The sequence below is a fragment of the Giraffa tippelskirchi genome, chromosome 2, assembly GCF_054371585.1.
Source record: "Giraffa tippelskirchi isolate mGirTip1 chromosome 2, T2T-mGirTip1v1.2.pri, whole genome shotgun sequence".
Taxonomy (NCBI): Eukaryota; Metazoa; Chordata; class Mammalia; order Artiodactyla; family Giraffidae; genus Giraffa; species Giraffa tippelskirchi.
This window is the reverse complement of record NC_137276.1, coordinates 151,558,691-151,570,228: the sequence shown is the minus strand read 5'-3', so window position 1 is coordinate 151,570,228 and position 11,538 is coordinate 151,558,691. Positions and strand designations below refer to the sequence as shown.

Genomic DNA, 11,538 nt, shown 5'->3' with positions numbered 1-11,538 from the left:
ATGGACGGAGGTTCATGAGACAGGGATCAAGACCATTCCCAAGAAAAAGAAATGCAAAAAAGCAAAATGGCTGTCTGAGGAGGCCTTACAAACATCTGTGAAAAGAAGAGAAGCAAAAAAAAAAAAAAAAAAAAGAAGAGAAGCAAAAAGCAAAGGAGAAAAGGAAAGATATACCCATTTGAACGCAAAGTTCCAAAGAATAGCAAGGAGAGATAAGAAAGCCTTCCTCAGTGATCAATGCAAAGAAATAGAGGAAAACAATAGAACCGGAAAGACTAGAGATCTCATCAGAAAATTAGAAATACCAAGGGAATATTTCATGCAAAGATGGGCTCAATAAAGGAAAGAAATGGTATGGACCTAACAGAAGCAGAAGATATTAAGAAGAGGTGGCAAGAATACACAGAAGAACTGTACAAAAAAGATCTTCATGACCCAGATAATCGCGATGGTGTGGTCACTCACCTAGAGCCAGACATCCTGGAATGCGAAGTCAAGTGGGCCTTAGGAAGCATCACTACGAACAAAGCTGGTGGAGGTGATGGAATTCCAGTTGACCTATTTCAAATCCTGAAAGATGATGCTGTGAAAGTGCTGCACTCAATATGCCAGCAAATTTGGAAAACTCAGCAGTGGCCACAGGACTGGAAAAGGTCAGTTTTCATTCCAATCCTAAACAGAGGCAATGCCAAAGAATGCTCAAACTACCACACAATTGCACTCATCTCAAACACTAGTAAAGTAATGCTCAAAATTCTCTAAGCCAGGCTTCAACAGTACGTGAACCATGAATTTCCAGATGTTTAAGTTGGATTTAGAAAAAACAGAGGAACCAGGGATCAACTTGCCAACATCCGCTGGATTATCAAAAAAGCAACAGAGTTCCAGAAAAACATCTACTTCTGCTTTATTGACTATGCCAAAGCCTTTGACTCTGTGGATCACAACAAACTGTAGAAAATTCTTAAAGAGATAGGAGTACCAGACCACCTGACCTGCCTCTTGAGAAATCTGTATGCAGGTGAGGAAGCAACAGTTAAAACTGGACATGGAACAACAGACTGGTTCCAAATAGGAAAAGGAGTACGTCATATTGTGTATGTGTACGTGTATATTGGAGTATGTGTATATTGTCACCCTGCTTATTTAACTTATACGCAGAGTACATCATGAGAAACGCTGGGCTGGAAGAAGCACAAGCTGGAATCAAGATTGTGGGGAGAAATATCAATAACCTAGATATGCAGATGACACCACCCTTGTGGCAGAAAGTGAAGAAGAACTAAAGAGCCTCTTGATGAAAGTGAAAGAGGAGAGTGAAAAAGTTGGCTTAAAGCTCAACATTCAGAAAACTAAGATCATGGCATCTGGTCCTATCACTTCATGGGAAATAGATGGGGAAACAGTGGAAACAGTGGCTGACTTTATTTTTTGGGCTCCAAAATCACTGCAGATGGTGATTGCAGCCATGAAATTAAAAGACACTTACTTGCTCCTTGGAAGAAAAGTTATGACCAACCTAGGCAGCGTATTAAAAAGCAGAGACATTACTTTGTCCACAAAGGTCCGTCTAATCAAAGTTATGGTTTTTCCAGTAGTCATGTATGGATGTGAGAGTTCGACTTATGTATTTTTTTTCTAACCCGTGATAGGATGGCTTACTTTCACTATGATCTTCCTATAATCGTAGATTTTATCTATCTCTAATAAGCATCTATATGTAGTCTTTTCAGTACTTTTACTTTCTAGATATTCTTCATTTCTGTTCTGACTTCCTCTTTTCAACAATTAAAACACTTTTTTAAAACCTCGAGTTGTTTTAAATTTTAGCTAATTATCTTATTTATTTTAACCGTTCTCGAGACCACTAGAGAATTTTATCTTGCTCTCCACTCCATTTATCTTTTTTCCCATGACTCTGCCTCGCCAGCTTCCTCGCGGTTTTAATAATAAAGGTCAGGAGGAGAGTTCCAGAACCAAGGGACGCCGAGGGCCAAGGGAAGGGACTTCAACCCGGATTCCAGCGAAACTGAGGCCGCATCTAATCGCTCCACGAACTGGTGCAAAGGGCGGAGGAGCGGGGACCACATCCCCGCGGCAAGAGACCCGACTGGCCAATCGCAGCCCCCAAGCCCTGCTCTGTTCTTTGATTGGTTTTGGTGGAGACGCCCCCACCACGCTTCGGTCGGCCTATTGCTTGGCTTTGACTTGTACGGTGGCCGGCGGAGGACAACAGGGCTGCGCAGCGGCGACAAGTTTTTGTAGTGAGGGGGTCCGCAGCTCGTAGCTTAAGGCGTCAGAGAGCGACGTGGCTGAGGGACATGGCGGCGGCCTCTGTGGTGTCGGTGCTGCTCGTGGCGGCGGAGAGGCACCGGTGGCAGCGAGTCCCGCGCTTGCTGCTGCCGCCGAGGTAACGGCGGGTGGAGGGGCGGTGGATCATTGTCGCGGCCGGAAGTGAATGGACTCGTGCGCGCTGAGAGGCGCAGAGGAACCAAGGGTCGAGGGGGAGGGAGGACGGAAGAAAAATTCCAGCCCATCCCGGGGGGATTCCCTTCTTTTTCTCTTCCACACATCCGCCCTTCAGCCTAAAGCCCATTTTGGAGGGGGTGGAGCTGGGCCTGCCATCTCCATGCTGCCCTCGCCACAGGGGCAAGAAAAACGCTTGTACGGCTGCTAACCATTCACACTATGCTTTCACTGCTTTCAGTTTGCGGCGAGCGTTCAGTCTGCGGCGAGCTTTGTTATAATCTCGCTTAAGTCCGAAGGAGCCAACGACTTGCCCTAGATTGCACTGCAGCTTTGAGTGTTAGTTGCTCAGTCGTGTCCGACTCTTAGTAAGAAATGGCGCCAAGATGCTAAGGGCTCTTGGAGTTCTTCCCCTTCGCTGAGATAAATCAGGTTAACAACAGCAAGTTTATCGTCCAGGGGGCTGAGAGGTTTTGTCAACAGCTTTGTACATATCAGATATGACTCACTCTAGCTAACCTGACTGCTGATGAGTTTCAAATTTTAAGCTTTGGCGCTTATGGTAAAGAACCCGCCTGCCAATACATTATCACTGGTGGGGAAGATCCCCTGGAGGAGGGCACTGGCAACCCACTCCAGTATTCTTGCCTGGAGAATCCCATGGACAGAGGAGCCTGTTAGGCTACAGGCCGTAGGGTCTCACAGAGTCGGACGCGACTGAAGCGACTTAGCACGCGCCCACGACAATAACTTTGGCAGTGAAGATACCCCCAGGTTTCCAGGTAGCAGGCTTCTTTGGCTTCCTTTACCTCCTCTTTCCACCACCTCTGCTTCCTCCTCGTTTATCATTCTGGAAAGATAGTATATAGCTTAAGGGCACAGACTATGCAGTCAGAGTGCAGGGGACTCAGCTTTGCTCTTCACTGGGTGTGTGAGTAATCTTGGACAAGTTACCTACTTCAGTGCATCAATTTATCTAGGAGGAGGTGATGATACTATCCCTAGAAGAGACAATACTAGTATCTTGGACTATGCTTGTTAAATGAATTAACATTAATGTAAAGAGGCTTAAATAGAATAAATAGAACTATTTGTTTATTCTTAAATAGAATCTTCGGAGAAGGCAATGGCATCCCACTCCAGTACTCTTGCCTGGAGAATCCCATGGATGGAGGAGCCTGGTGGGCTGCAGTCCATGGGGTTGCTAGGAGTTGGAGACGACTGAGCGACTTCAATTTCACTTTTCACTTTCATGCATTGGAGAAGGAAATGGCAACCCACTCCAGTGTTCTTGCCTGGAGAATCCCAGGGACGGCGGAGCCTGGTGGGCTGCTGTCTATGGGGTCGCACAGAGTCGGACACGACTGAAGCGGCTTAACAGCAAATAGAATCTGATGCATATGAATCAATCCGTAGATGTAGCCTTTGCAGACTCAATGATATGTCTCAAGTTTTTAGTTTTCTTTTGTTGTCCCAAAGTTATTGTATATATGTAGATTTTCAGTTATTTAATTGTGTAGGACTAGCCCCAGAGTTGGAGAAGGCAATGGCACTCCACTCCAGTACTCTTGCCTGGAAAATCCCATGGACGGAGGAGCCTGGTAGGCTGCAGTCCATGGGGTCGCTAAGAGTCGGACACGACTGAGCGACTTCACTTTCACTTTTCCCTTTCTTGCACTGGAGAAAGAAATGGCAACCCACTCCAGTATTCTTGCCTGGAGAATCCTAGGGACGGCAGAGCCTGGTGAGCTGCCGTCTATGGGGTCGCACAGAGTCGGACACGACTGAAGCGACTTAGCATAGCATAGCCTCAGAGTAAAGTATGATGGTGAAAGCAATGTTAGTGCTCTTCCCTTTCTCCTGATTTTTTCTTAAGTTTCCGGGGCTTTTCAGGATATTACACAGACTCATTTTCTCTCACTTCCCTCTCCCTCTCAAATTTTTAGCTATTAGGTATAGAACTATTCTCAAATAGTTGTCACCCTGGAAAATGTTAGAGTTGTTAATGGCATGCAGACCTAAAATCTTATCAGTATATGGGGTGTTTACATGTCCTTTTTTTTTTTTAAGAATTGGAATTTCATTCTAAGTGACACAGGGAACCAATTGGAGGAGGAGTTGAGCAGGGAGTGCCATCATCTGATTTATTAATTTGTTATTTTTTAAAGATTTTATTTCAGTTTTTTTAAAAAATATGTATTTGGCTCTGCCAGGTCTTAGTTGCAACATGCAGAATCTTTTAGTTGGAGCATGCGGTATCTAGTTCCCTGACCAGGGACCGAACCCAGACCTGTATTGAGAGCGCCAAGTCTTAGCCACTGGACCGCTAAGGAAGTCCTTCTTTACATATCTTTTTTTTTTTAATTGGAGGCTAATTACTTTATAATATTGTGGTGGTTTTTGCCGTACATTCACATGAATCAGCCATGGGTGTACATTTACATATCTTTTTATGTCATGATTTTGTAGTAACTCAGAAAAGAAATCTAGTCGAATTTTTTAAATGAGGATAAACTAGTGTAGAAATTCTTCAATCAGGGTACAGTAATCACATGAAAGCAACTTCTTAATGTTTTTTTAAGCCATTTTAAATTGTAAATGGTGAAAAATGGAGTAGACCAGTCAGAATGTTGTTGGGATAGAAGATTATAGTTAAGTGATGTGTGTGGGGTCTACACTGGAAAATGTCTACACTGGAAAATGGCAGAAGAAGACTTTAGTTCAGCAATGTCCTTAAAACAGAATCAGAGTCTTAGCTGGATTTACCAAAAAATTGCAATTTTATAGACACTTGTCCAGGACAGGCCTTGAATCTTATCAGTAAACCTATCTGAAGACTGTTGTAGGAAGAGGCTTTGATCCTGGCCTCACCGGTGAAGCTCAAGAAAGCTGTCAGGTGATTGGAAAGATGGGGGAAAGCAGTAACCTCCTGAGAAAACCGTCTCGTGGAACTCAAGTGCCAAAGCTATGGGTCTTCCCAGGAGCCCTTCATGGATGTCAGCATCTGACTGAGTGTGCATCAGAGGGCAATGAGTGTCTGGTCGTCCACTCTAACAATCTAGCCTCCTGCATCTCTGCCCCAGGGAAAAGCTAGTCCTGTTCAATTACATTTCTATACATACTATTGATATATGTATATGCTACACATATGAGTTACACAGTATCTAATATCAGTTCAGTTCAGTCACTCAGTCCTGTCTGACTCTTTGCGACCCCATGGACTGCAGCACGCCAGGCTTCCTTGTCCATCACCAACTCCCAGAGCCTACTCAAACTCATGTCCATCGAGTTAGTGATGCCATCCAACCATCTCATCCTCTGTCATCCCTTTCTCCTGCCTTCAATCTTTCCCAGTATCAGGATCTTTCCAACGAGCCAGTTCTTTGCATCAGGTGGCCTGAGTATTGGAGCTTCATATCAGCATCAGTCCTTCTAATGAATATTCAGGACTGATTTCCTTTAGGATTGACTGGTTTGATCTCCTTGCAGTCAAAGGGACTCTCCAGAGTCTTCTCCAACACCACAGTTTAAAAGCATCAATTCTTTGGTGCTCAGCTTTCTTTATAGTCCAACTCTCTAGATTTAAGGACTAGATCTGATAGACAGAGTGCCTGGTGAACTATGGACAGAGGTTTGTGACATTGTACAGGAGACAGGGATCAAGACCATTCCCAAGAAAAAGAAATGCAAAAAAGCAAAATGGCTGTCTGAGGAGGCCTTACAAACATCTGTGAAAAGAAGAGAAGCAAAAAGCAAAGGAGAAAAGGAAAGATATACCCATTTGAATGCAAAGTTCCAAAGAATAGCATGGAGAGATAAGAAAGCCTTCCTCAGTGATCAGTGCAAAGAAATAGAGGAAAACAATAGAATGGGAAAGACTAGAGATCTCTTCAAGAAAATTAGAGATACCAAGGGAACATTTCATGCAAAGATGGGCTCAATAAAGAACAGAAATAGTGTGGACCTAACAGAAGCAGAAGATATTAAGAAGAGGTGGCAAGAATACACAGAAGAACTGTACAAAAAAGTTCTTCACAACCCAGATAATCACGATGGTATGATCCCTCACCTAGAGCCAGACATCCTGGAATGTGAAGTCAAGCGGGCCTTAGGAAGCATCACTACGAACAAAGCTAGTGTAGGTGTCGGAATTCCAGTTGAGATATTTCAAATCCTGAAAGATGATGCTGTGAAAGTGCTGCACTCAATATGCCAGCAAATTTGGAAAACTCAGCAGTGGCCACAGGACTGGAAAAGGTCAGTTTTCATTCCAATCCCAAACAGAGGTAATGCCAAAGAATGCTCAAACTACCGCACAATTGCGCTCATCTCACACGCTAGTAAAGTAATGCTCAAAATTCTCCAAGCCAGGCTTCAGCAATACGTGAACTGTGAACTTGCAGATGTTCAAGCTGGTTTTAGAAAAGGCAGAGGAATCATAGGTCAAATTGCCAACATCCGCTGGATCATTGAAAAAGCAAGAGAGTTCCAAAAAAACATCTATTTCTGCTTTATTGACCACGCCAAAGCCTTTGACTGTGTGGATCACAATAAACTGTGGAAAATTCTAAAAGAGATGGGAATACCAGACCACCTGACCTGCCTCTTGAGAAACCTGGTCAGGAAGCAACAGTTAGAACTGGACATGGAACAACAGACTGGTTCCAAATAGGAAAAGGAGTACGTCAAGGCTGTATATTGTCACCCTGCTTATTTAACTTATATGCAGAGTACATCATGAGAAACGCTGGGCTGGAAGAAACACAAGCTGGAATCAAGATTGCTGGGAGAAATGTCAGTAACCTCAGATATGCAGATGACACCACCCTTATGGCAGAAAGTGAAGAAGAACTAAAGAGCCTCTTGATGAAAGTGAAAGAGGAGAGTGAAAAGTTGGCTTAAAGCCCAGCATTCAGAAAGCAAAGGTCATGGCATCCAGTCCTATCACTTCATGGCAAATAGATGTGGAAACAGTGTCAGACTTTATTTTTTTGGGCTCCAAAATCACTGCACATGGTGACTGCAGCCATGAAATAAAAAGACGCGTACTCCTGGGAAGAAGAGTTATGACCAACCTAGACAGCGTATTAAAAAGCAGAGACATTACTTTGCCAACAAAGTTCCGTCTAGTCAAGGCTATGGGTTTTCCAGTAGTCATGTATGGATGTGAGAGTTGGACTATAAAGAAAGCTGAGCGCCAAAGAATTGATGCTTTTGAACTGTGGTGTTAGAGAAGACTCTTGAGAGTCCCTTGGACTGCAGGGAGATCCAACCAGTCCATCCTAAAGGAAACCAGTCCTGTATGTTCATTGGAAGGACTGATGTTGAAGCTGAAATTCCAGTACCTGATGTGAAGAGGTGACTCATTTGAAAAGACCCTGATGCTGGGAAAGATTGAAGGCAGGAGGAGAAGGGGACAACAGAGGATGAGATGGTTGGAGGGCATCACTGACTCAATGGACATGAGTCTGAGTAAACTCTAGGAGTTGCTGATGGACAGAGAGGCCTGGCGTGCTTTAGTCCATGGGGTCCCAAAGAGTCAGACATGACTGAGCTACTGAACTGAACTGAACATAGTCAAAGGGTTTGGCATAGTCAGTAAACCAGAAGTAGATGTTTTTCTGGAACTCTCTTGCTTTTTCAGTGATTCAACGGATGTTGGCAATTTAATCTCTGGTTCCTCTGCCTTTTCTAAATCCAGCTTGAACATCTGGAAGTTCTCAGTTCACATACTGTTGAAGCCTGGCTTGGTGAATTTTGAGTATTACATTGGTATCATTTGAGATGAGTGCAGTTGTGCAGGAGTTTGAACATTCTTGGTATCTAATATACGTTGTGCTTTTTTATGGCCAGCTTTGTACAGGATCTAAAATGGTTAGTTCTTTGGACTTCCTTGGTGGCTCAGTGGTTAAGAATCTGTACTCTCAATGCAAGGGTCCTAGTTTGGATCCCTGGTTGGGAAACTAGATCCTACATGCTGCAACAAGGACCCAGCACAACCAAATATTCCCTTGTGGTCCAGTGGTTACAAGACTCTGCTTCCACTGCAGGGGGCATGGGTTCTATTCCTGATTGGGGAAGATCCCCTGTGCTTTGTGGTGTGGCCAAGAAATAAATAAATAAAATGGTTAGTTCTTTATAACCATAGTTTTGCCAGATCTTCCAGATATGGACAGAAAGTACAAAGGTAGAATTACTTCTGCAGTTTGTTGGTTTCTCAGTGTATTCTTTTTAACTGACACCTAAAAAGCATTGTATGAATCTGGCCTGCTTTCTATCAGTTCTTGGTTAGTTTCAATGTTAAGTTGCTGTATCAATAGATATCGTAGAACTTAAAGTTGTTTTAGACATTAATGAACTTCTCCCTGGTTAAGACACAAATCATTAGGTTCCCTGCTTCTTCATTTCTTATTTATATAAAAATTGTTTCTTGAAAGTGAAAAAGTCTTAGATGCTAATAAAAAGCAATGACAGATCTTATATATCCTGTTTAATTATAATTCCATTTGGATTCATTTTATAGGGGATGGGCTTGGAAGCAAAGAACAAGGAAGTATGCAACAACCACAGGTACTGACAGTGTCTTATGTTTGGCTTTGTTTCAGATTTTGAAGTAAGAAAAGGAAAGGTTTAATGATTTAATGTGTGCATAATAGAATATTTTTTATATACTTAACCCACACCCCTGTGTACAGAGGGATAGAGGCAATGGAGCAGAGTGACAAAGAGCTTCACTCGTTGTGGAGTGAAGCTAACCTGGGTTCAAATCCTGGAGCTACCATTTCTTTTAGCTGAATTGTTAGCCCAGTTTGTGTGCCCCACAGACAGTGCGGCCAAATAAACCAAAACATTGAAGTTTGGAGCAGAGAAAGGTTTATTGCAGGGCTTATGCCTCAAAAAGCCCCGAGCTCCCCAGAAGGGTTTCAGCACAGCATCTTTAGAAGTCAGGTGAGGGAGATGGGTCTCAGGATATGTGATGAGCTTGTGCACAAGTCTCTGATTGGCTGATGGTGAGGAAACAGGGTGATGTCACATTATCAGTCCTTAGGCTCTAGGAGGCCTGGGGTTATGTATTCATGGTCACCAAGTAGTTAACCAGTCCCCCACAGATACTGAGGGGCAACTATATTTTGCATTCTCATTCCTTAATTCCCCGGTAATATTTGTATATGGTTTTCATGGTATTTTAAACAGGACAAAACATTTCCAAGGTCCTCATTGCAAACAGAGGAGAAATTGCCTGCAGGGTGATACGGACAGCCAAAAAAATGGGTGTACAGTCTGTGGCTGTTTATAGTGAGGCCGACAGGAATTCCATGCATGTTGACATGGTACGTTTTTAAAAGCCAGAAGTCAAATTTTGTAAGTGACTGTTATTTGTTTATTGTGTCAGTATTTTACTTCTTGGTTGACAGTTCATATTTGCTAGTGTTAACAGTGTCTAAGTAGGTAAGTTCAACCTGCTCAGTAATAATTTATCTTGGGAACCAAACATAACACCAGTGGAACTGAACTGTGTGCTTAGTGGTGCAGTTGACTTATAGGCAAGGTCCTGTTTCATCAAGGGTTGATTCAGAGAATGTGGCTGACCCACAGATTCCCACTGTCAGTGGCACACATCCAGATCCTTGATTTACCAGGAGAAGGAAGGACTGAGGTCAGACTTCGCAACTGCCACTTACTGGCCAAGGGATCTTGGACAACTCACTTAATGTTTCTGAGCCTTGACTTAACTGTAAATTATAACTGAAAGGACCTTACTCCCCTGGGGTTTGTGATTGTTATTGATTGTTACTAGTTATTAACACCAGACAGAACCCAACCATGGATGAATTTAGCTACTGGCCTTCTTTTTGGCTGCAGCAAGACTCCAAAGACTGACAGAAATTCCTGGTGACCAGCTTCACCTGGGCTTTCCACACTGCACAGTAGGCCCATGCAGCTCTCTGGCCACTTGCCCCTCAGATTCTTCCTGGAACCCATTTTGCTCCATTCCGGCCTCTGAGTCTCCCTCTACCACCTGTTCTCACCTGATCCTAATTCACAGAGGACATAGGACTGAGCTTCCTGTCGCAGAACCCATTCACTGCATCTGCATCTGACCTCTTCCCATCCAAGGCCAGTTGTCTTCCTGTGCTATGAAATCCTTCTGTCTGCTACCAAGGATCTTCCAATTTCTCCTTTTCACTGTGCACTCTCACTCTAGATCATATCATCAACTCCTTTGGTAAAAACTTCCAAAAGTGAGTTTCTAGCCCAGCCTTCCTTTTGAATGTGATACATGTCTGTCCAGCTCCCCCTGGATGGGCACCAAACCAGCATGTCTGAAATTGAACTCATCACCTTCCATCTCTACTGAAGCTGCTTTTCTTACAGACTTCCTTAACCCAGTAGTTCACAATACCATTGCTTATAAAAATAATAATGCCAGAGATTCGGGGGTTGTTTGAATATCTCCCATCCTCATCCCCAGTCTACATCATTCCCCCTCCCCCATCCAGACAATCCCCAGTTGTTGTTAATTCTGCTTCTCAAACATTTCTTTCCACTTCTCTCTGCCCTCTACCACCTGCACCTTAAGTCAAAACCACTGTCATCTTCACCTGGTCAGATACTGTAGCCTTGTATGTGGTTTGCCTACTTCTACTCTTGACCCCCTCCCACAATATTTTCTACACTTCAGCCAGATTGATAGCTTGAAAAGCAGATTTCCATGTTACTCCTATGCAAGATGGATACTATTCAGTGTTGGTTAATGTGGTTAGAAATTAATTTGCTGATAGAAATGTATATTAATGACACCATTTCAAAGGGTGATTAACCAGGAGTGATTAAAATGTCATGTCTTTCACCCAACCCTGCAAACACTCCTCTAGATCTCCATCCAGAGATATACTCATGTACAAGATGTTGCTGGCATCAATTTGCCATTATGGCTTAAATGTCTGTTAAGACGTACCTGATTAAATGAACTAAGGTGCCTCCCTACTGTGAAACTTTATGCAATTGTTTCAAAAAATGAGGTAGACATGTGTACTAGCAAGGAAAGATGTACTGTTAATGAAAAAAGAA

At 43.3% G+C, this 11,538-nt stretch overlaps 1 protein-coding gene across 5 annotated transcripts in view; it reads left to right on the top strand.

Moving 5' to 3' along the window:
• The first annotated feature begins 2,217 nt into the window (after positions 1-2,217).
• Positions 2,218-11,538, top strand: part of MCCC1 (methylcrotonyl-CoA carboxylase subunit 1) — a 58,794-nt gene continuing 49,473 nt past the window's right edge. For 2 of the 5 annotated variants that reach the window (XM_081571154.1, XM_081571151.1), the window contains exons 1-3: positions 2,218-2,410; positions 8,990-9,036; positions 9,661-9,797. In XM_081571154.1, coding sequence (XP_081427280.1) covers positions 9,787-9,797 — 11 coding nt within the window. In that variant the 5' untranslated portion in view covers positions 2,218-2,410; positions 8,990-9,036; positions 9,661-9,786. The remainder of the gene's footprint in view (positions 2,411-8,989; positions 9,037-9,660; positions 9,798-11,538) is intronic. The other 3 variants (XM_081571152.1, XM_081571153.1, XM_081571155.1) reach the window with 2 other exon arrangements.